Source organism: Nipponia nippon, unplaced genomic scaffold (genome assembly GCF_047370975.1).
Source record: "Nipponia nippon isolate SJK-2023a ecotype South Korea unplaced genomic scaffold, ASM4737097v1 scaffold_36, whole genome shotgun sequence".
Classification (NCBI taxonomy): Eukaryota; Metazoa; Chordata; class Aves; order Pelecaniformes; family Threskiornithidae; genus Nipponia; species Nipponia nippon.
The window spans coordinates 1,773,105-1,796,032 of record NW_028262354.1 but is presented as its reverse complement, the minus strand read 5'-3'; the positions used below and the strand labels follow the sequence as shown (position 1 = coordinate 1,796,032).

The window sequence follows — 22,928 nt, the reverse complement described above, 5'->3', positions numbered from 1 at the left end:
CTCCCCTTATTACACTCACATTCCAGTACAGACAAACCTTTCATCTTCACCAATGTGCACCCACTTAATCGCTTGGAAGACTGTGGTGACTCATTTGAATTACAGCAGTAATTGTGTTGCCTCCTAAGGCCAATGTACATTTTGTGTTTCATTTCAGTCATCAAGACACTGCTTAAGGGGAGTGTATGTGATGCATAGTCCTTATTCAAGACTTCACTCCTTTAGGTGAATAATCATTTAGCTCTGAGGTGGGGGGCGGGGCTCAATTCACAAGCATTTCCATTTCAAGGACTCAGCTTTACCACAAGACCTATAATAGGTATTCTCCAATTTTGCACTTCTGCACTATTTCAATCCCCCCCAAACATACGGCTGAGAAGAGCACCAAATTTCCATGAGGATTGCAAAGGTTAAAGAAAATTAAGACTGGTGAGAATTGCTGACCAGAGACAATAAAACATGTTCTAGAACTGCTTGAGCTAACCCACAGTTTCCCCAGTTTGTATGAATACAGCTAATACAAACATATATAAGACTGTATTTCTTTACCAAATCATAAATTTTAACTTAATTTTCCATGCCAAAGTCAAACAAACACACTTTTAATGAAAGAGCTTGATTACTTGATTTTATTACTTTGTGACATTTATTAACTGCCTCTAATTCTTGATATGATTTCTGTGCAGACTCTCATCCGAGGAATCACCATTATTCCTACCTGAAATCCCAGTAAGTCACTGGGATGTGCAGCAATTTTCACATCAAATTAAGTACGAATGTGCATGTTAAAGACTGCTTTCAAGTATTGGTTCTTAGGGGCAGTGCTCTGCCTGAGCCAAACTACAGCACCAGTAGAAGTTACACCCAGCAGTTCTCCATTACATTTATCTTTACATGATTTGTTTCACCTCTGCAGCCCGCAGTGGCCTGCCCTGGCTGTACTCCAGCCTGCTGGAAATACTTGCACAGATGCAAAAAGCAGGAATCAGATCTCTTCTCTCAGCACCACCGTCCCTCAGCAAAAGATAGGAATTAACTCTAAATGAAGAATGTCTTTATACATGGGTTGGTCTTGGTCTTCAGAAGAACAAAGGATTTCAAAGTTCAGAACAGCTTTTCACTAATGGCTCAAATATGCAAAGTTTCATGCTACCTAATGTTCAAGGTACCAGACAAGATCTCAGCGCTTGCATCACCTGGCTAATAACCTAATTTCAAAGTGTGTGAGTCAAGATCACTCAAAGGACTTCACAAACTAATTCAAGGTAAACACCTTCAGAAACTTTAATTATTTTATTAGAAATGTTCATAATTTATTTAAAAAAACAAAGCCAAATCTTCTGTAAAATCCTATAACTCCACATATTTTAGTGATTCTCCACAAGAAAATTCTTCTCTCCTTTTCTTTCTTCAAAATCTCTACCATCCAACATACTACCTGTCATCTTTTTATGTATTTTAAAAAATTATTTCCTTATAGTAGGTGAAAGCTATCACTCACCTGGAGAATTCATTTCACTTTCGTCTGTAAAATGAGATAACCAAGGAATGCTACCTTTTCCTCATTCTTCCCTCTAGCGACATAAACAGTTTTTCTTGGAGGGTATATAATATTTTAGAAACAGACTCATTAACAGCCTGGAAATGTTTTCATTGATATTCTGCCAGTTTAGTCTAATTAGCACCTAGAGTTCACTCAAAAGGTTGAGAGCCTTTGGATCTTGCTTTTTGGGATTGTTAAGGCTGGTGAACCAGGACATAACAGTTCTCGCTTATGGATCAGTAATGGAGTTTCACATTCCACACACTGAATTAAAACCCTTCGTGTAACAACAGAGTGCTCCCATGGCAGGCTGGTGAACTACCAAATTGCCAAAGAGCTGACAAATTGCTTACACGTATTTAAATTTGTATCATTTTTATGTTGACTTCAGAGGCTTGAGTGTAATAGTACAAGGCATTCAAATGATCCACAGGTCTTTGAGATGAAAGAAGCTTTGAGGAAGGCTTTTCATCTGATGCTGGGATGAGACTAGACTTGTACATAAACCATAAGCAATTTAACTACTGGGAACAATTTAACTGTTGGTGACGATTTAACCAGCTGCAACAGAATTTATATAACTGGAATTATCTGAATGCCTCAAACCTTCCCAACATGAGAATCTCTTCATTTTTTCCCCAAAACCTATTGTTTTAGTAGCTTCAGTGGCTGTTGCAAATCTGGTTTAAATCTCAGGTCCTTACTTTTAGTAAAAACAGTTTACTTGCGAGGATTTCTAAAGGTTTTAATGCCTACAAGTGTCCTATATTTATTTTATGTTAGCATGCTTCATTCTTTGACATGAGTTTTTTGTTAGGATTCCATAGGGCTGCAGTCAGGACAGTAAAGACAGTCAGACTTTTATAAGGAGCCCTAAAATACACAGTGCTTATGCAGTAAACAGCAAATAAATAGATGAAACAGTTTTGCTCTCTATCACAAAAAGCTATGTGTATACCTCCTTTGAGACTTCTGCTGTCATGCATGTTTTACTTCACAAATCCAAGCATTCAAGCAGTGATTTGATGGTAAAGGAATCTAAATCTTTCTTTGCACCCAGCAGCTCCAGGTCAGAGTTATTGAGAGTGTGAATCACAAGAGGATTCCTTAAAGCAAATATCGTTATATACTGGATTAGATACCCTGCCATTCTGTCAGATCATAAAACACTTCCAGCCTTGAGAATAATTTCTTGACAGAGATGCAGAAAGCCAAGTATTATGATGAGTCAGTGTGGAATCAATATGCATTACAGCTGCAAAATTAAATATTTTCTTGATCTTGAGCTCTGAACACATGTTCTTCTCTTATTAGTGGCCCCAGTAGTAGTCATATCATGTCTCCACCTGGTAGTGATGATCTATGCAGTGATGAATTTCACCCAGAAAAAGGAAAAAGGGGAAGGAAAAAATAACAGAAGACGGGAGATATGATAAAAGCGTAAATTTAATAATACCAAAGAGTGGATTAAAATACTGCAAAGCAACAGCTTTCAATATGGGAAGAATGGCATATCTCGTGGCGATGTATTCCACAGACAGAGCTCTTCTTTCAGTGTAGCATTGCACTTTGACAATCAAGTCCCATCTACTGTCTAAATTATAATTTTACACCAGGCAGTATCAAATACAGTGATGCGCAGCAGAACTACATACTTATTAGAAATATAAAGTAGTATAATAAGAGTAGGGGCCTCATTTTATGGAATGACTAACTCCCACAGCTCCATTAACTTCAGGGGGAGTTGTGGGTATCTAACATCACTTCTGAAAACCATGGCCATGAGCTCAGTCCTGCGTCGGGTCGTGCTTCAGCGTTCCTGGTCATGTCTTCCTGCTTGCTCCTCACGCTTTAGCATGGCCCATAGAAGCCACTGCGGTAGGTGTTGTAGCGACGATAGGGCCGGCTGTAGCCACTGCCCAGGCCTGAATAGCCAAAGCTCCCAAATCCTGAGGAGCTGCCGGAGGAGATGGGCACTCCTTCAGCACTGAGAGCACTTCCAACAGCTGCAGATGCTGAGGATCCCACAGTGGTGTTCTGGGGGAAGGAGCTGAGGATGGGTCCAGGCAGGGTCACCACCACGGGAGAAGGCTGGATCACCACTGTTGAGTCCTGGCACTGCCTGACACAAGGCTCGTTGCAGCTATTCGCCAGTGGGGTTGGGCTGCAGGAGGTGGAAGGACACCTCTCATAGCAGGACATGTCTGTGAGATGGAGGTAAGTCTGAAATACAGGACCAGAAGTGAATGCAATGTGCAAGTCATATTGCACTTACATTTACTCAGGTCAGGTATCAGGACAGCAGGAGCTTTCCAGGGATCTTTTAGGAGTTGAGTGGGAAGTGAGTTGAGAAGAAAACAGAATTCTTAAATATGCTACAAGAAGATGGAGGCTGAAATAGTCCTCTCTCAGTTGGTGGTGATCCGGTGGAATAGCTGGCAGCAGAACAAAAGGACACATACCTGTATCATTACTTTAATTTTAGTATTTTGATTGTCTGTGTGTCTGGAAAGACACTACTGAGATCCAGCCCCAGGTATTCAGAGCATTGTAGAAGTACTAATTATGAGTAATACCTAGCCATAAATGTACTTATGGATAGAGTTCAATAGACAGCTGGAAAATGAAATGAAGAATTAATTTCCAGGTTCCAAATTTGCCTACAAAGAGGTACAATTTTCAATATAGTTAAGCATACTTGAAGCTGAGGTCTTTGGAAATCTTACCCAGACAACTTGTCCACAGACATGCCATCCATGAGAAAGCCAGGAGTTCCCTGCGTACTCCCTGTGTCTGGTTCCAACACACCAATAAACACAAAGTTTGCTGTTTCGTATGCCCATCTCAGTTTGTTCGGTTCTCAGCTCTCCTCTATTTTTGCTGTTCTTTCCCCTTGTCCTCACAGTCCCTGAAACTGTTTCTCTAAACTTGCAGGAGATGTCATTGCATCCTATAACGTAATTTCAAAACTTGGCAACTGTAAGACACCAAGCAGAATTTTTTTATTATGTCTATCATATTGAAGTCCATGTTGATTACTACAGCAGAAGAAGGTTGAGCATATGTGATTAGAGCCAATATCCTTGCTGAACTCAGTATGACTATTCCTTCTAATCTCAGTATGCAGCTTCATTTTGTCTTCATTTAGAAAGTGGTATTTAGAGCTCAAAACTTTGTGGTTTGATACAATTGATATTTAAAACCCACAAACCTCTGCTTTAAACCTTCCTCGTTTCCTTGCTCTCCAGCTGTTTCTTTTAGTATCTGGTTCATTTTACCCTCTTGTTTTTACCCTCTTGTTTCCCACTGTGCCCGGTAATAGATTCATCACAACAAAAATGGGAACACTGAAGAAGCCTCCCATTGAATAAAGAGCAAAGAGAAGGATTTTTCTGGATGACATTTCTGAAGATAAATGCATCCATGTCCCTTACAAACACTGCTGTTTTCATATCAACCCAGCTGAAATTTCAGGCATTACGGATGATGGATAAAACCCTTAAAGATATAAAATGCACATTGCTACTTGAAAGATGACTGAGCACATAGGTCTCTGCAATCATAGAATCATAGAATGGTTGGAAGGGACCTTTAAAGATCATCTAGTTCCAACCCCCTTGCACAGGTATTCTACCCATTCAGTTTGTTAATCTTTATTATTACTATTGGGATTTGCTGAGTCACTTAGCATGTCTGAAAGCCCACATTTGAATAAATTTATATCACCATTTCAAGGATCTATATGGTCAAGTCAGGACTCCAGAAATACCTGCAATTCTAACACCAAAAACCCAACATTTTAAAGAGAAAAAGTCTTCCCCCCAACCAATCCAGCAACTAGCAGAATACTGTGGAGAAAAAAGAACAAAAATCAAATTGTTATGAAGGTAAAAATTCAGCAAATAGAAAAAGAGAAGTAGATTTGAACTAACCTTGTTCACAAAAGAGGAAAAAGGTAAGAGAAGTGGTAGGAAGGACCTTGAGTTGAGCTAGCTTTTATACTGCATCTCAGATGGCCTGAGGACCACAGACATCCTTTGTGCATGAAATTATTTACGAACGAGTATGTCCTGAATGCAAAATGCTTCCAGCTGATTACATGTCTTTTCCTTACTGTTTATTACTTTGTTTTCATTTCCTTATCTTCTGACATACATATTCCATCATACAAGTTTCTCTTGTCTTCTGGTATTATGGACCAAATTTATTCCAGTGCCACCTTTCAGTCACAACAAAATTTATGCTCCAGTGTATGTTTCCCCCTAGTCATAAGGAAAAAATATTAGGATTAATTTATACAATACATAATTCATCATTCAAAGCTGTTCTTTTATTAAGAATATGAGTGTAAATCCTTAATAAATTCTGATCTCCACCAATGTTTACAAAGCTCTGACTCCAGCCAAGCATAAGAACAATCTAGACTGAACGTCTGTGTTTTGTGCAGGCTCTGCAAAAAAGCACAAGTATATTCACACCTGAATCCCACTGAATCTAATGAGAAAGAATCAGAGCCATGTGTGAAATTCAAAGAAAAATACTATTAAATTATATCAAATTCGGATAGTATCACCCTATTACACTTTGGTAACGCAGTTTGAGGCACAGCTGCTGGCACACAGGGACATGTAAACCTGATTTATCAGTTCTTTTATGAAGGGAACCTATAACTCCCCTCTGTACCATCTCAGACCACAAATACGAATAGCGCTTCGCAAGTCGTCTTGAGGACACAAATGAATTTTAAACTATTTTTAGGTGTTATCCTTGCACAAGCTTAACCATGGAGTCACCAAGGAAAAAAAACACACAAGGGCCTGTTTGCCATTGTATTTTTTCCCTTGCTACAGACAGCAGTACAACCGTGATTACACTCTGGATTGATGGAAGTTCATTGCATAAGTGGAATATATATACACAAAGTTTTAATATGTGTTTTAACTTTACTTTGCAATCTCTCCTGTACAAGCTCCAGAGTTTGAACCTTTCCTTGGAGAAGAGTTATTGAATATTGTGCATGAGAATTAATAGACATCTGGGAAATAAAAGTTCTTGGTCTTAGGTTCCTAAAGAAGAAGGGCTTCAAAGTCCTTCACAATTTCCATTAATAATGTGCATGTTCACAGAACTAAGTTATCAAACTGTTCATGATATATGATGAGGTTTTAACACCCTCATCATCTGCCCAATGGGATGTCTTTAAAACCTCTGAACCAAGATCATTCTTTGCCATTTATAAGCCCACACATAGGTTTATACCTTCACAAAGTGAAGCCATTTGTATTTTAACAGACTCTATGAAAACCAACATTGAACATTTCTTTAAAGAAAAAAAATCAACCTTTTACAAATTTTTAAACTGCTTTTCATATTTCAATAACATTATCTAAAGCGACCCACTTATGCTCTTAAATATTTCCCTTCCTTTCCCGACCTAAACAACACTACCAACCCATAAATATGTAAACATGTAATTTTTGAAATACAAATTCTTCTGTAGCATCAGGTGCTTACTGGCAACCTGGAGAATTAATTTTCCTGTAAAACTTGTTGTAGCAATATCCACAGAAGTTTTCAACACTCCTGTTCTGCTTCCTTCTCTCAATACAAGAGCTTCTATTTGGTATACTATCTCATATTTTGAAAACAAACTCATCGGAGATCACTGCAGTATTTTCAAAAACACTCCTGAACTGTTTCCTGACCATGGCTCATCTCCAGATTTGTCTGATAGGTTCAAAGAACTCATCCAAGAGGCCTGAAGCTCTCCTTGGAGATCTCCTCAGAGATTTTTTTAAAGATGGTGAACAAGTTAACTGGCAATTGTCCTTAAGTGGGTTAGGCAGGGAACTGCACACAAAGGCCTTTAGTAAACATCTTGAATGTGATCTTAGACTGTGCTCCCGAAACACCCACAAGCTAACAAATTGCTGAGGAGCTGAAAAAAGTCTTCATTAGACTGGGCTTGGAGTAATTTCATATTGACACTAATAGAGTCAGTATAAAAGTACCAGAAATTAAAAGTACCCGTAAATTGTGAAGATGAAAGAATTTTTAATGGGTAGAGTATGCTTCTCATGCAATGCCAGGGTGAACCTAGACTGGAAAACAAAGTGAAACAATTTCATTATCAAGAAAAGGTTCCACCTGCAAAAATATGTGTGTGAACTAATTCATGCAAAAAAGGATGCCTTAATACTCTCATAAATTTGTAAACATCTATATGCATAGTTATTGTGCTCATTTCTCCGATCTTAACGTACAAAGGGGACATGGCTTTTAAATAGATGTTCACATTCTTCAGAAACTGTCTCTTTAATGACACATTTAATAAAGGCTGCAACATCCTGCACAAACGCTCCGTGACATCGTGTTGTCTGAAAATGGCTAGTTCCGGGACACTGCTTTCTTTTATTTTAAATCAGCAAGCATAGACTTAGGGGCTTACGGCAGAGAGTAGCTCTCCAAACTTTTTCATTCACGACAAGCACCACAAATGTACCTCTCAGGACATGCTGTGGTTGGACACAGGCCACTTAACCAGACATCTCATTCTCCTGAAATTCATTTCTGTACTCTTTATGCTACATGTCCATTTGCATCATAGAAAGGCGCCTTCCCACCACCAAGAACGAAGCCATTCTTTGATGTACATCAGAGTGCAATCAGTGATTCCTCACAGATCTGAGTGAATAAGTAATTACTTCAGTCATACCAGTTCTGTCAACAGGGCACCATATGCTTGTGTGTGCATTCCAGTCCCTTCAATTATTTGTTTAGAAAATACACTCATGGAAACCAATTTTTAAGCAGAGGCTCCACTCAGTCTAGTACCTATTGATTTACCATCTTTCATACTTTGCTTTTACTGCCTCAAGCCACAGCCTAAAAGGGGACGTATCCCACCTCATCTCTAAACTATTTTTCCCCCTAATGTGCTAACTTTGCAAGTAAGTAATTATTAAGTAAAGAAACTTAGAACATAAGTGTAAAACATTTGAAAAAAAACAAACAAACAAACAAACAAACCTACCTCTTTTCCCCCACTGTGTGGAAATTTGGACTAGTTCCAGCACTGAACCTGAATGCCAGGTATCTTGCCTCTGGTTCCTCTATTTCTGTCATCTCAGCACTATGATACTTTAATTTTCAAACAGATTATAGTAGGCTCTGAAAGAGAAAACCCTGAGCGAGGTATAGAGTCATCCGAAATTACACAACTGTCATTCTTATTGCTTTCCTGTGCTATGTCCTGCCAGACCCCACATTGCTCCAGTGGGAGAGCGCAGGAGTTGATACAATTAAAAACTTGCATAAATTTCTCAAAGCTTACGTATCTACAGACAAGGGTATTCTTTATTATTCTTTGATGTATCTCAGTTGCACACAATGTGCTGAGTTTTAACATCTTTGAGAAAGTTCCTAGATGGTGAGTAACAGGATTAAAACCAAACTGTTCTTAGGGGAAATAACTATGGCCATTTGTCTAGTTCTTCACTCATGTAATTTTTCCTCTATAGTATGAGAGTTCTTGTGTGGATTAGCTAAGGAATAAGATTTGCTGGATTTTGTTTAATGTTTGAAAGAGAGGACATCAAAGCCCATCATAAAAATTTGTTAATGATAAAATCATATAAAGAGTCCTCTTACTCTGATGAGATTTGAACACTCACCTCACCTTTGAAGCCTTGAGTCAAGATCACTCAAAGCATGTCATGATTAAAGCTTCAGAGTCCGGCAGTGTTCAGACGAACAAAACACAGACCCAAATACTGCTTCTGAAAATCATATTACAAACTTCCAAATTCTCAAAGTTTCCAAGATGCCAAATAAGTTATAAGACCAGAAAGGTCCCAAGCTAAAATATCACAATTGTACTTTTACACACAGATGAGGAAAAAAATTTGGAAAAAAAAATAGCAAGAGAAATACCTATGTAAACCTGTTCAATGCTTCCCAAGAATGAAAGCAACAATGAAATGATTCTTATGAAGTTGATTCTGGTTACTATGCAATTCACATTTTTCACTGAGAAGGTACTCTGCATAAATTTTCCGTATAATGACACATTTCACCTCAAGGGGTTAAAAAAAGTTGAAGAAAACCACAATGAAACTCAAATCCAGATGCAACATCACTTTAATGATTAAAGGTCAAGTAGCATTCTGCAAAACAAAAGGAATATATATATATTTATATAAGAGAAGAAAGCTATTTAAACCATTTGGACTGAAAGACAGCAAGCAAGACTCAGCTTTCGCTTAATTCCTGAATAAAACCCCTCCACTTGTAACTTAAAAGTACACCATTATACCAAGTCAATGTGACATTCAAAATCACAGATGCAAGGAAGTCTACAAAAGCAGGAATTTTAAGAATAAGACATATGTTGGCCGTGTTTCCAGACAGCATTTACGTCCCTCCCTCCTTTGCAGGAGGGCATGAGGGTGCTCAGCCCCTCTGGAAACCCTGGCCAGCAGCTCCACCCTCAGTCCGGCACATGGCTTTGGGCTTCCTGGTCGATGCACTCTCTGGACGTCCAGCCCGCCTTTAGCAGGGCAGGCACCTTCTGCCGTAGTAGCGGCCACCAAGGCCAGAGAGGCCAAAGCCCCCAGAGGAGATGGGCACTCCCTCCTCACTCAGGATGCTGCCAACGGCAGCAGATGCTGAGGATCCCACAGTGGTGTTCTGGGGGAAGGAGCTGAGGATGGGTCCAGGCAGGGTCACCACCACGGGAGAGGGCTGGATCACCACGCGGGAGTCCTGGCACTGCCTGACACAGGGCTCGTTGCAGCTGTTGGCAAGCGGGGTTGGGCCACAGGGACGGCACAGGTCGTAGCAGGACATGGCTGTGGGACGGAGGTGCACCTGGGAGAGAAGGCATGGAAAGCACAGGCAGCATGTGAGGCGCAGCCTGACAGCCTGCTCGGCAAGAGAAAAGGCACAAGCTGGGGAGCAGGGACGGCCTGCGTAGGCAGGAAGAGCACCTTAGGAGCCACGGTCCCCAAGATTTCCCTGTAACGAAAGCCCAAGACCTTGTCCCACCTCCCATCACAGTGGCAAGGAGCCAAGACTCAGGAACACGACCAAAGAGCAAGACTCTCAGCAAAAGCTACATTGAGGTCCCAAGACACAGTGGAGAACAACAGGAAGAGGAGAGTGAAGCCAAAGTGGTTGCAGCTCACCTTGCTCACCGAGGAGGAGAAGGCAAGAGAAGTGGATGAGGAAGCCTGCAGTTGGACTGGCTTTTATACTGGTCCAGACTGCCCCGGGCCCACAGGCACCCTTTGCACATGTAATGTGTTTACCAACAGGCTCATCTTGCATGCAAAGCATCACAATTGAAGAAATGGGGACACCGCTTGCGTTCCCTGCAACGCCGCCTTTTCATTTCCCTCTTCATGCCATGCCCATTCAGCCTCACAGGCTCCTTTCAAGTGACAGTATTAGAGGGCAAAACGTTTCCTGGGAAGTGACACAGAAGTGAAGGAAGAAGATGAAGGCAAAGAGAAGGAGATGGCCCATCCTGTCTTTTTATGCCAACCTCACCCTCCCGGGGCTTGTTTTGAGGTTTTGTTCTAACATATGGGGCCTCATTTCCTTCCAAACCTATCATTAAATGCCAGACTTCCAACAAGGTTCCTATCTGAGGGCCAGCCACATCCTCAGCTTTCCCTGACGACCAGTTCAGGCTGTCTCAGGCACCCATTTTCCAAGCATGTCAGCTCTGCCCTTGGGCTTTAGCCCTTCTGTGATATCAAGCATTGCTCTCAGGAGAGATAAGCCTGGCTCTTTTCCCTTTCACCTCGATCAGCAGCATCGACAGGTCCCCAAGCGCAGGCATGTTTCAGAAAGAAGGACATTGCCCTTCCACAACCAAGTATTGGTTCACCGCTCCTGTTAAACTGGGATGTCCCCCACAAAGGCACATGCTGGGGACCAATACCTCGGCTATCCTCCTCCCCGTGGTCCGTGCCTCAACTTCGGCTTTGGCTCAACCTACTGACAAGACAGCACGCACAGCTCCAAGCACTCGGCGAGATCTCCGTGCAACCTATAAGCCTTCCCGGAAGCAAGTGAGGGCTGGCAGTGCCAGCAAGGGCAGTGTGGAGAGCAGCAGATGGCAGGACCTCCCCAGAGGTGCATGCCAAGGGAAAGATTCAATGCTCTGCACTGCATTTCCAGGGGCAGAAGAGGAGCTGAATGTCCCCAAGAGGAATGACAGCCCAGCCTGGGGCACCAGCTGCACTCCTCAGACACCCCAGCTAGGTCCTCCTTGCAACGGGTGGACAAAACTCCTTCCCCAACGCGGCTGGGGCTCCACCAGACCCAGGCAACTCTCTAATCACAGAGGCCCAGGCCAAATTCCCCATTTAAGTTGATGATGAGAGCTCAGAAGGTACACAGTGTTAACCTGATGATGACAGTAAAAGTCCATCCAAACAGAAATGCTGTCAGGGATCACTGAGAGCCAGCTGCTGCCTGCAGGATGGGAGCCAGGAGATGAGCATGGCCATAAGGCCAGGAGGGCAGCAGCCTCACCAGCAATGGCCCCATTGCACAGTACCTGAGCAAGGAAGACGCAGAGGCAGTAGACAGGTGCAGCCCAGAGTCCAGCTCAATGGTCAAGTTCAGGGCGATGAAGCAGGACTGACATCAAGCAGGGCAGTCGTCCCACACGGGTCAGGAGCAGATCCAGTGATGGCAACCTGGGTCAACAGAGCCCACTGATTGCTGACCAGGGCCATAACGACCAGACAGACCCAAGGAGAGGCTGGGAAACCAGTGGGCAACTTAGGGTCCGCATCAAGGGGGCTCATGGTCAGGCATAAGCAAATCTGCAAAAGAAGAGGAGGCTTACTCTCCTCCCCCCAAGCTGAAGAAAGGGCTAAGGGCTCAGGACAGAGCTTTAATAGAGCCCTGGGTCAAAGGGAAGAGGGAGGAGTGAGAGACCCCAGGTGAGGCTCATCAGGGCCATTGGGCTTGTTGTTACTGCACTCAGGCCACTGATGTGCAAGAAGAGGAAACCACCTGTGCACCCGGGACACGGGACACCAGCTCCATCTGTCACAACAGTGGGACCGAGAACGTCTTCCTTCAAGAAAGGAAGCTTACATTAATTTTACAAGTGCAAAATCTGTCTTTTCTTCCTTAGGGCCCTTTCGACCAGATGCCTGCGCCAGAAAACCCACGGGTAGCGTCTCCTACCAGACCTTGATACTCTCACAGCCAGCACCTATGGCGAGGCTCTGCCCAGAGGCTCCAGTGCCCTGCCGCACCCTGCTCTCTCTGATCACGTGCTGCGGATGCTGCCTTCCCTCCCTGGTACAATGTTTTCACCCCACCGTGCCTCTGCTGTCAGCTCAGCACGGCTCCTGAAGGTTGATGGAGAGCGCATTTCCTGGGGGCCTTTCTGCACAGCAGGGCACGGGCATTTTGCTGACAGCAGCTGTCTTTCAGGGAAGACAGGCCTTTAGCTAGGGGGAAAGGCATTGTAGGGGTTCCCACAGCATACGGGACAGCACAGGAGGTGCCCCTCACTCTACCTGAAGCAGGAGTGGGGGGAGCACTTGGCAAAATATCACCCGTGGAGGACTAGAGCGTGTGGGAGAAGAGATAGGCAGCTTGATCTCTCCTACACGCCCTGCGGCAGGAGCAACCACCGCATCCCGGTGGAGCAGACCACATCCACTACGTGCCAACCCCACGCACCAGCAAGGTTACTTCCCTCCCCGATGTTGGTGGTCCTGCAGTTCAGGGCAGAAGGGCAGCAAGACAAAATAGCTGCATCCTGGAGAGTTCCTTCCTTTCCTTCCTCTGGTGTGCAAGGGACAAAGAAGGCTAAATGCCCTCCCGTCAGTGGCATGGGTCACAGGTCATGGAAACTCCCAAGCAGTGACTGTGCAGCTCTGCCAACATTGCCGAGTCCTTCAGAAAGGGGCCTGAAGAGCACAGAGAGATGGTCTGGGGGCAGCAGAGAAGGGATACAACACCTTGGCCATCTGTCACATGTTACCCATGTCTTGGAGCCATGGAAAGCATCACAGCATTTTGCTGAGAGACACAACAAGTCTGGTGTGTAGGACAAAGGGATGTGGGTGACTTTGGGAAGGCTATATCACATGGAAAGGACAGTCCCCTCCAGGAGACCAGGGACTCCCATCCTCTGAATCCCCAAGAAAGATAAGAGATCACCACATGCCTTCAGCCATGCCTTTACCCTGTATAGCATCCCATTTGCCCCTGGACAGCTTGGCTGGGCATCCCAGGAGGGAAGGAACACGAGGAGACCTCAAGCTACAATGCAGCATAAACTTTAATGAGTCTAAAGAGTGAAACAAAGCAGTGCATGGTGGAAGGGACCCGGGCCAGGCTGCTACAAGGGCAGCTGACAGTCAGGCACCCCTTCACAGCAATGGGACACGCATATTCCTCCCAGCACACACCCCCCGGGAGGGGGTGATGAGCAGGGCCCCCTCTCAACTTGCTTCAGGATGAAGCCATGGCACAGGACAGCAGGAGACAACAGGGACTCATGATGCGGAGAAGAACGCAGGAGGAGAAGAAGAAGACATCAGTTGGCCGTGTTTCCAGACAGCACAGGCTGGCACCTTGCTTCCCTCCTTCCTTTGCAGGAGGGCATGAGGGTGCTCAGCCCCTCTGGAAACCCTGGCCAGCAGCTCCATCCTCAGTCCGGCACATGGCTTTGGGCTTCCTGGTCGATGCACTCACTGGACGTCCAGCCCGCCTTTAGCAGGGCAGGCACCTTCTGCTGTAGTAGCGGCCACCAAGGCCAGAGAGGCCAAAGCCCCCAGAGGAGATGGGCACTCCCTCCTCACTCAGGATGCTGCCAACGGCAGCGGAGGTGGTGGATCCCACAGCGGTGTTCTGGGGGAAGGAGCTGAGGATGGGTCCAGGCAGGGTCACCACCACGGGAGAGGGCTGGATGACCACGCGGGAGTCCTGGCACTGCCTGACGCAGGGCTCGTTGCAGCTGTTGGCAAGCGGGGTTGGGCCACAGGGACGGCACAGGTCGTAGCAGGACATGGCTGTGGGACGGAGGTGCACCTGGGAGAGAAGGCATGGAAAGCACAGGCAGCATGTGAGGCGCAGCCTGACAGCCTGCTCGGCAAGAGAAAAGGCACAAGCTGGGGAGCAGGGACGGCCTGCAAAGGGAGGAGGAGAACATAAGGAGCTGCAGTCCCCAACAGGGCCCTGCAAACACAGATTACACCTTTTCCCACTTCAGCCCAGTGTGGCAAAGAGAATAGAGATGACTGGCAATGGTCTCAGGAAAATATAACTGAGGGAAAGACTCAGTCGAGGCCAAACGACAAAGAGGAAAAGGGCAAAGAAGAGAAACCGTTGAAGGCATTTGCAGCTCACCTTGTTCACCAAGGAGGAGAAGGCAAGAGAAGTGGATGCGGGAGCCTGCAGTTGGACTGGCTTTTATACTGGTCCAGACCGCCCCGGGCCCACCGGCACCCTTTGCACATGTAAAGTGTTTACCAACAAGCTCATCTTGCATGCAAAGCTTCTCAATTAAAGAATTTGGGGTTTTCATTTGCACCCCACAACGCTGCCTTTTCATTTCCCTGTTCATGCCATGCCCATTCAGCCTCACAGGCTCCTTTCAAGTGACAGTATTAGAGGACAAAATGTTTCCAAGGGAAATGACACAGCAGCACAGGCAGATGATGCAGCCACTGATGAGGAGCATCCCACCACGCCAGGTGATGCCAGACCCTTGCCCTCCAGGGCCTCACTTTAAAGTGCTTCCTGATGAATGGGGCAGCTCTCCTCATAACCCTCAGGCTTCTAGCCTGGACAGCCACAGGCAAGGCTCCGCACCACCACTCCCTCTCCCTCATGCTGTGCGCGCTCACGCTGTACTAGGCAGCGCCTTTCTAGGCAGGGCCCCTCTGCGCTTGGGTTTTAGACTCTCTCTCTGAGACTGAGCTTTGCTCTTTTGCCATCTTCCATCTCTCCCTCATCCCTACCCACCTGAAGCAGCAGACTACCAGTGGTTAAGAACAAAGGCTATTCCCCTCCCAACACTCTTTGCTGGACACCTCTGCCAAAGGCGGAGGCACCCCAGGGACCAAGGCACATGCTGGCCAATCGATACACGTCCTTCTGCCTGCCCGTGTCTTTGCCACAACTTCTGCGCTGGCCATCCAGACTGCTGGCGCACCAGGCACGACCACATGCTTGGCAGGATTTCCACAGGACACCCAACCCTGCTCAGCAGCAAGCTGCGTCCACGAGTCTTTGCAAGGACAGTCGGAGGAGCATGGCACAAGAGGTGCCTCCTACTCTACCTGAAGCACGACCAGAGCAGCAGGACCAAAGTATTGCCGGCGGAGGACAAGGGAGTGGGAAGGAGGGACTGAGGCCAGAACTGGCAGGGTACCACTCCCTCAGCCTCCCAACCTTGAGGCCTGGTTCGAGGCACAAAAGGATCACTGCTTGGGACCTCTCCAGGCACAGCCTGCACAGCAGCTGACTGAGGCTTCTGGAGGGTTTGCTGCACATCTCCTCCAGACACTCACAGCCCTTCAGGACACAGTGACACACACAGAAGGACCCTGTAAACACCTAAAGTTTCTGACCACAAGACAGCTCCGATGGGGGCAAAGATGCTTTTCCTGCTCCCTTCGAGACCTCCTCGGAGTTTCCAGGACATGTCACCGACGTCCCCCGTCACTTCCACATGAGGGAGGACAATCCCTGTGTGTCTGTCCCCCTCTCCTCCCCATTTTAAAAACACCCATGCTCAGCGCATCCCCATTTTGCCAAAATCTAGCAGAGGGCTCACATCTCCCTTCAGGCAGTTGCCCTGCCTGCCACGTCTCCCTTCAGCTCCTTTGGGACTCCCTCCAGTCCCAGGGCTTGGAAGAAGTGCTTGGAGGAGGGAAGGGCAAGGGACACGTTGCAAGTGGTAACATGAGACCAGAGCCTTGGCCAGGTGGGTGTTAGCCTGCACAGAAATGTCTTCCAGCAGGTCAATGGCTTGCCTCACCAACTGGAAGCCAGTATCCAGCCTTGCTTGGTACTCACGTGTCCCTTGGGGGATCTCTTGGCCACCCTTTGCATGCTCAGACAATACCGCACACCCCTCCAAAGCCCCATGCCTCTTCCAGTGACCATGACCCTTGAGAGTACTGAGCTCCTACAGGCACGAGAGACGTCCACCATTGGCCCTTAACCACCCACCCTTTCCCCCTCCACGGCATCCCATTTGCCCCTGGACAGCTTGGCTGGGCATCCCAGGAGGGAAGGAACACGAGGAGACCTCAAGCTACAATGCAGCATAAACTTTAATGAGTCTAAAGAGTGAAACAAAGCAGTGCATGGTGGAAGGGACCCGGGCCAGGCTGCTACAAGGGCAGCTGACAGTCAGGCACCCCTTCACAGCAATGGGACACGCATATTCCTCCCACACACACACCAGGAGAGGGTGATGAGCAGGGCCCCCTCTCAGCTTGCTTCAGGATGAAGCCATGGCACAGGACAGCAGGAGACAACAGGGACTCATGATGCGGAGAAGAACGCAGGAGGAGAAGAAGAAGACATCAGTTGGCCGTGTTTCCAGACAGCACAGGCTGGCACCTTGCTTCCCTCCTTCCTTTGCAGGAGGGCATGAGGGTGCTCAGCCCCTCTGGAAACCCTGGCCAGCAGCTCCACCCTCAGTCCGGCACATGGCTTTGGGCTTCCTGGTCGATGCACTCACTGGACGTCCAGCCCGCCTTTAGCAGGGCAGGCACCTTCTGCCGCAGTAGCGGCCACCAAGGCCAGAGAGGCCAAAGCCCCCAGAGGAGATGGGCACTCCCTCCTCACTCAGGATGCTGCCAACAGCAGCGGAGGTGGTGGATCCCACAGCGGTGTTCTGGGGGAAGGAGCTGAGGATGGGTCCAGGCAGGGTCACCACCACGGGAGAGGGCTGGATCACCACGCGGGAGTCCTGGCACTGCCTGACACAGGGCTCGTTGCAGCTGTTGGCAAGCGGGGTTGGGCCACAGGGACGGCACAGGTCGTAGCAGGACATGGCTGTGGGACGGAGGTGCACCTGGGAGAGAAGGCAGGGAAAGCACAGGCAGCATGTGAGGCGCAGCCTGACAGCCTGCTCGGCAAGAGAAAAGGCACAGGCTGGGGAGCAGGGACGGCCTGCGTAGGCAGGAAGAGCACCTTAGGAGCCACGGTCCCCAAGATTTCCCTGTAATGAAAGCCCAAGACCTTGTCCCACCTCCCATCACAGTGGCAAGGAGCCAAGACTCAGGAACACGACCAAAGAGCAAGACTCTCAGCAAAAGCTACATTGAGGTCCCAAGACACAGTGGAGAACAACAGGAAGAGGAGAGTGAAGCCAAAGTGGTTGCAGCTCACCTTGTTCACCGAGGAGGAGAAGGCAAGAGAAGTGGATGAGGAAGCCTGCAGTTGGACTGGCTTTTATACTGGTCCAGACTGCCCCGGGCCCACCGGCACCCTTTGCACATGTAATGTGTTTACCAACAGGCTCATCTTGCATGCAAAGCATCACAATTGAAGAAATGGGGACACCGCTTGCGTTCCCTGCAACGCCGCCTTTTCATTTCCCTCTTCATGCCATGCCCATTCAGCCTCACAGGCTCCTTTCAAGTGACAGTATTAGAGGGCAAAACGTTTCCTGGGAAGTGACACAGAAGTGAAGGAAGAAGATGAAGGCAAAGAGAAGGAGATGGCCCATCCTGTCTTTTTATGCCAACCTCACCCTCCCGGGGCTTGTTTTGAGGTTTTGTTCTAACATATGGGGCCTCATTTCCTTCCAAACCTATCATTAAATGCCAGACTTCCAACAAGGTTCCTATCTGAGGGCCAGCCACATCCTCAGCTTTCCCTGACGACCAGTTCAGGCTGTCTCAGGCACCCATTTTCCAAGCATGTCAGCTCTGCCCTTGGGCTTTAGCCCTTCTGTGATATCAAGCATTGCTCTCAGGAGAGATAAGCCTGGCTCTTTTCCCTTTCACCTCGATCAGCAGCATCGACAGGTCCCCAAGCGCAGGCATGTTTCAGAAAGAAGGACATTGCCCTTCCACAACCAAGTATTGGTTCACCGCTCCTGTTAAACTGGGATGTCCCCCACAAAGGCACATGCTGGGGACCAATACCTCGGCTATCCTCCTCCCCGTGGTCCGTGCCTCAACTTCGGCTTTGGCTCAACCTACTGACAAGACAGCACGCACAGCTCCAAGCACTCGGCGAGATCTCCGTGCAACCTATAAGCCTTCCCGGAAGCAAGTGAGGGCTGGCAGTGCCAGCAAGGGCAGTGTGGAGAGCAGCAGATGGCAGGACCTCCCCAGAGGTGCATGCCAAGGGAAAGATTCAATGCTCTGCACTGCATTTCCAGGGGCAGAAGAGGAGCTGAATGTCCCCAAGAGGAATGACAGCCCAGCCTGGGGCACCAGCTGCACTCCTCAGACACCCCAGCTAGGTCCTCCTTGCAACGGGTGGACAAAACTCCTTCCCCAACGCGGCTGGGGCTCCACCAGACACAGGCAACTCTCTAATCACAGAGGCCCAGGCCAAATTCCCCATTTAAGCTGATGACGAGAGCTCAGAAGGTACACAGTGTTAACCTGATGATGACAGTAAAAGTCCATCCAAACAGAAATGCTGTCAGGGATCACTGAGAGCCAGCTGCTGCCTGCAGGATGGGAGCCAGGAGATGAGCATGGCCATAAGGCCAGGAGGGCAGCAGCCTCACCAGCAATGGCCCCATTGCACAGTACCTGAGCAAGGAAGACGCAGAGGCAGTAGACAGGTGCAGCCCAGAGTCCAGCTCAATGGTCAAGTTCAGGGCGATGAAGCAGGACTGACATCAAGCAGGGCAGTCGTCCCACACGGGTCAGGAGCAGATCCAGTGATGGCAACCTGGGTCAACAGAGCCCACTGATTGCTGACCAGGGCCATAACGACCAGACAGACCCAAGGAGAGGCTGGGAAACCAGTGGGCAACTTAGGGTCCGCATCAAGGGGGCTCATGGTCAGGCATAAGCAAATCTGCAAAAGAAGAGGAGGCTTACTCTCCTCCCCCCAAGCTGAAGAAAGGGCTAAGGGCTCAGGACAGAGCTTTAATAGAGCCCTGGGTCAAAGGGAAGAGGGAGGAGTGAGAGACCCCAGGTGAGGCTCATCAGGGCCATTGGGCTTGTTGTTACTGCACTCAGGCCACTGATGTGCAAGAAGAGGAAACCACCTGTGCACCCGGGACACAGGACACCAGCTCCATCTGTCACAACAGTGGGACCGAGAACGTCTTCCTTCAAGAAAGGAAGCTTACATTAATTTTACAAGTGCAAAATCTGTCTTTTCTTCCTTAGGGCCCTTTCGACCAGATGCCTGCGCCAGAAAACCCACGGGTAGCGTCTCCTACCAGACCTTGATACTCTCACAGCCAGCACCTATGGCGAGGCTCTGCCCAGAGGCTCCAGTGCCCTGCCGCACCCTGCTCTCTCTGATCACGTGCTGCGGATGCTGCCTTCCCTCCCTGGTACAATGTTTTCACCCCACCGTGCCTCTGCTGTCAGCTCAGCACGGCTCCTGAAGGTTGATGGAGAGCGCATTTCCTGGGGGCCTTTCTGCACAGCAGGGCACGGGCATTTTGCTGACAGCAGCTGTCTTTCAGGGAAGACAGGCCTTTAGCTAGGGGGAAAGGCATTGTAGGGGTTCCCACAGCATACGGGACAGCACAGGAGGTGCCCCTCACTCTACCTGAAGCAGGAGTGGGGGAGCACTTGGCAAAATATCACCCGTGGAGGACTAGAGCGTGTGGGAGAAGAGATAGGCAGCTTGATCTCTCCTACATGCCCTGCGGCAGGAGCAACCACCGCATCCCGGTGGAGCAGACCACATCCACTACGTGCCAACCCCACGCACCAGCAAGGTTACTTCCCTCCCCGATGTTGGTGGTCCTGCAGTTCAGGGCAGAAGGGCAGCAAGACAAAATAGCTGCATCCTGGAGAGTTCCTTCCTTTCCTTCCTCTGGTGTGCAAGGGACAAAGAAGGCTAAATGCCCTCCCGTCAGTGGCATGGGTCACAGGTCATGGAAACTCCCAAGCAGTGACTGTGCAGCTCTGCCAACATTGCCGAGTCCTTCAGAAAGGGGCCTGAAGAGCACAGAGAGATGGTCTGGGGGCAGGAGTGGAGGGATACAACACCTTGGCCATCTGTCACATGTTACCCATGTCTTGGAGCCATGGAAAGCATCACAGCATTTTGCTGAGAGACACAACAAGTCTGGTGTGTAGGACAAAGGGATGTGGGTGACTTTGGGAAGGCTATATCACATGGAAAGGACAGTCCCCTCCAGGAGACCAGGGACTCCCATCCTCTGAATCCCCAAGAAAGATAAGAGATCACCACATGCCTTCAGCCATGCCTTTACCCTGTATAGCATCCCATTTGCCCCTGGACAGCTTGGCTGGGCATCCCAGGAGGGAAGGAACACGAGGAGACCTCAAGCTACAATGCAGCATAAACTTTAATGAGTCTAAAGAGTGAAACAAAGCAGTGCATGGTGGAAGGGACCCGGGCCAGGCTGCTACAAGGGCAGCTGACAGTCAGGCACCCCTTCACAGCAATGGGACACGCATATTCCTCCCAGCACACACCCCCCGGGAGGGGGTGATGAGCAGGGCCCCCTCTCAACTTGCTTCAGGATGAAGCCATGGCACAGGACAGCAGGAGACAACAGGGACTCATGATGCGGAGAAGAACGCAGGAGGAGAAGAAGAAGACATCAGTTGGCCGTGTTTCCAGACAGCACAGGCTGGCACCTTGCTTCCCTCCCTCCTTTGCAGGAGGGCATGAGGGTGCTCAGCCCCTCTGGAAACCCTGGCCAGCAGCTCCACCCTCAGTCCGGCACATGGCTTTGGGCTTCCTGGTCGATGCACTCACTGGACGTCCAGCCCGCCTTTAGCAGGGCAGGCACCTTCTGCCGCAGTAGCGGCCACCAAGGCCAGAGAAGCCAAAGCCCCCAGAGGAGATGGGCACTCCCTCCTCACTCAGGATGCTGCCAACAGCAGCGGAGGTGGTGGATCCCACAGCGGTGTTCTGGGGGAAGGAGCTGAGGATGGGTCCAGGCAGGGTCACCACCACGGGAGAGGGCTGGATGACCACGCGGGAGTCCTGGCACTGCCTGACACAGGGCTCGTTGCAGCTGTTGGCAAGCGGGGTTGGGCCACAGGGACGGCACAGGTCGTAGCAGGACATGGCTGTGGGACGGAGGTGCACCTGGGAGAGAAGGCAGGGAAAGCACAGGCAGCATGTGAGGCGCAGCCTGACAGCCTGCTCGGCAAGAGAAAAGGCACAGGCTGGGGAGCAGGGACGGCCTGCGTAGGCAGGAAGAGCACCTTAGGAGCCACGGTCCCCAAGATTTCCCTGTAACGAAAGCCCAAGACCTTGTCCCACCTCCCATCACAGTGGCAAGGAGCCAAGACTCAGGAACACGACCAAAGAGCAAGACTCTCAGCAAAAGCTACATTGAGGTCCCAAGACACAGTGGAGAACAACAGGAAGAGGAGAGTGAAGCCAAAGTGGTTGCAGCTCACCTTGCTCACCGAGGAGGAGAAGGCAAGAGAAGTGGATGAGGAAGCCTGCAGTTGGACTGGCTTTTATACTGGTCCAGACTGCCCCGGGCCCACCGGCACCCTTTGCACATGTAATGTGTTTACCAACAGGCTCATCTTGCATGCAAAGCATCACAATTGAAGAAATGGGGACACCGCTTGCGTTCCCTGCAACGCCGCCTTTTCATTTCCCTCTTCATGCCATGCCCATTCAGCCTCACAGGCTCCTTTCAAGTGACAGTATTAGAGGGCAAAACGTTTCCTGGGAAGTGACACAGAAGTGAAGGAAGAAGATGAAGGCAAAGAGAAGGAGATGGCCCATCCTGTCTTTTTATGCCAACCTCACCCTCCCGGGGCTTGTTTTGAGGTTTTGTTCTAACATATGGGGCCTCATTTCCTTCCAAACCTATCATTAAATGCCAGACTTCCAACAAGGTTCCTATCTGAGGGCCAGCCACATCCTCAGCTTTCCCTGACGACCAGTTCAGGCTGTCTCAGGCACCCATTTTCCAAGCATGTCAGCTCTGCCCTTGGGCTTTAGCCCTTCTGTGATATCAAGCATTGCTCTCAGGAGAGATAAGCCTGGCTCTTTTCCCTTTCACCTCGATCAGCAGCATCGACAGGTCCCCAAGCGCAGGCATGTTTCAGAAAGAAGGACATTGCCCTTCCACAACCAAGTATTGGTTCACCGCTCCTGTTAAACTGGGATGTCCCCCACAAAGGCACATGCTGGGGACCAATACCTCGGCTATCCTCCTCCCCGTGGTCCGTGCCTCAACTTC

General features: G+C 48.5%; 5 protein-coding genes across 11 annotated transcripts; all 5 read right to left on the bottom strand.

Moving 5' to 3' along the window:
* Positions 1-3,010: 3,010 nt before the first annotated feature.
* On the bottom strand, positions 3,011-5,618 carry LOC104014599 (feather keratin 4). The gene is made up of 3 exons (XM_087772408.1): positions 5,476-5,618; positions 4,270-4,520; positions 3,011-3,766 (listed from the first exon to the last, which is right to left on the bottom strand). The coding sequence occupies exons 2-3, from the start codon at positions 4,384-4,386 to the stop codon at positions 3,395-3,397; spliced, it is 489 nt and encodes a 162-aa protein (XP_087628534.1). The 5' UTR covers positions 4,387-4,520; positions 5,476-5,618; the 3' UTR covers positions 3,011-3,394.
* Positions 5,619-9,654: 4,036 nt separating this feature from the next.
* LOC148053867 (feather keratin 1-like) lies at positions 9,655-11,702 on the bottom strand. Of its 2 annotated transcripts, none has more exons than XM_087772496.1 (2): positions 10,733-11,702; positions 9,655-10,414 (listed from the first exon to the last, which is right to left on the bottom strand). In XM_087772496.1, the coding sequence occupies exons 1-2, from the start codon at positions 10,877-10,879 to the stop codon at positions 10,094-10,096; spliced, it is 468 nt and encodes a 155-aa protein (XP_087628622.1). In that variant the 5' UTR covers positions 10,880-11,702; the 3' UTR covers positions 9,655-10,093. The 2 variants fall into 2 exon arrangements, with proteins under 2 accessions (XP_087628622.1, XP_087628621.1); XM_087772495.1 differs by having other exon boundaries at positions 9,658-10,411; positions 10,729-10,862.
* Positions 11,703-13,841: 2,139 nt separating this feature from the next.
* Positions 13,842-14,607, bottom strand: LOC148053866 (feather beta keratin). The gene has a single exon (XM_087772499.1). It carries the CDS (start codon positions 14,588-14,590, stop codon positions 14,294-14,296), a length of 297 nt encoding a protein of 98 aa, XP_087628625.1. The 5' UTR covers positions 14,591-14,607; the 3' UTR covers positions 13,842-14,293.
* A 2,260-nt stretch (positions 14,608-16,867) lies between these two features.
* Positions 16,868-19,694, bottom strand: LOC148053865 (feather beta keratin-like). Of its 5 annotated transcripts, none has more exons than XM_087772490.1 (2): positions 19,312-19,681; positions 16,868-17,612 (listed from the first exon to the last, which is right to left on the bottom strand). In XM_087772490.1, the coding sequence occupies exon 2, from the start codon at positions 17,589-17,591 to the stop codon at positions 17,295-17,297; it is 297 nt and encodes a 98-aa protein (XP_087628616.1). In that variant the 5' UTR covers positions 17,592-17,612; positions 19,312-19,681; the 3' UTR covers positions 16,868-17,294. The 5 variants fall into 5 exon arrangements, 4 of the variants coding, with proteins under 4 accessions (XP_087628616.1, XP_087628617.1, XP_087628615.1 ...); XM_087772491.1 differs by lacking the exon at positions 19,312-19,681 and adding an exon at positions 17,934-18,898 and having other exon boundaries at positions 16,868-17,615; XM_087772489.1 differs by lacking the exon at positions 19,312-19,681 and adding an exon at positions 17,939-18,072.
* Positions 19,695-21,041: 1,347 nt separating this feature from the next.
* LOC148053864 (feather beta keratin-like) lies at positions 21,042-22,888 on the bottom strand. 2 transcript variants are annotated; one of them, XM_087772484.1, is made up of 2 exons: positions 22,133-22,888; positions 21,042-21,814 (listed from the first exon to the last, which is right to left on the bottom strand). In XM_087772484.1, the coding sequence occupies exons 1-2, from the start codon at positions 22,277-22,279 to the stop codon at positions 21,494-21,496; spliced, it is 468 nt and encodes a 155-aa protein (XP_087628610.1). In that variant the 5' UTR covers positions 22,280-22,888; the 3' UTR covers positions 21,042-21,493. The 2 variants fall into 2 exon arrangements, with proteins under 2 accessions (XP_087628610.1, XP_087628609.1); XM_087772483.1 differs by having other exon boundaries at positions 21,042-21,811; positions 22,129-22,265.
* Between the last annotated feature and the right edge of the window lie 40 nt (positions 22,889-22,928).

Coding starts and splice junctions, on each gene's coding strand:
- LOC148053867 (XM_087772496.1), bottom strand. CDS start 10,879: ATGCTTTGCATGCAAGATGAGCCTGTTGGTAAACACATTACATGTGCA. Junction 10,415..10,732: donor GCCTTCTCCTCCTCGGTGAG/CAAGGTGAGCTG, acceptor TGCCTTCTCTCC/CAGGTGCACCTCCGTCCCAC.
- LOC148053864 (XM_087772484.1), bottom strand. CDS start 22,279: ATGCTTTGCATGCAAGATGAGCCTGTTGGTAAACACATTACATGTGCA. Junction 21,815..22,132: donor GCCTTCTCCTCCTCGGTGAG/CAAGGTGAGCTG, acceptor TGCCTTCTCTCC/CAGGTGCACCTCCGTCCCAC.
- LOC104014599 (XM_087772408.1), bottom strand. CDS start 4,386: ATGGGCATACGAAACAGCAAACTTTGTGTTTATTGGTGTGTTGGAACC. Junction 3,767..4,269: donor TCTGTGGACAAGTTGTCTGG/GTAAGATTTCCA, acceptor CCTGTATTTCAG/ACTTACCTCCATCTCACAGA.
- LOC148053866 (XM_087772499.1), bottom strand. CDS start 14,590: ATGTCCTGCTACGACCTGTGCCGTCCCTGTGGCCCAACCCCGCTTGCC.
- LOC148053865 (XM_087772491.1), bottom strand. CDS start 18,080: ATGCTTTGCATGCAAGATGAGCCTGTTGGTAAACACATTACATGTGCA. Junction 17,616..17,933: donor GCCTTCTCCTCCTCGGTGAA/CAAGGTGAGCTG, acceptor TGCCTTCTCTCC/CAGGTGCACCTCCGTCCCAC.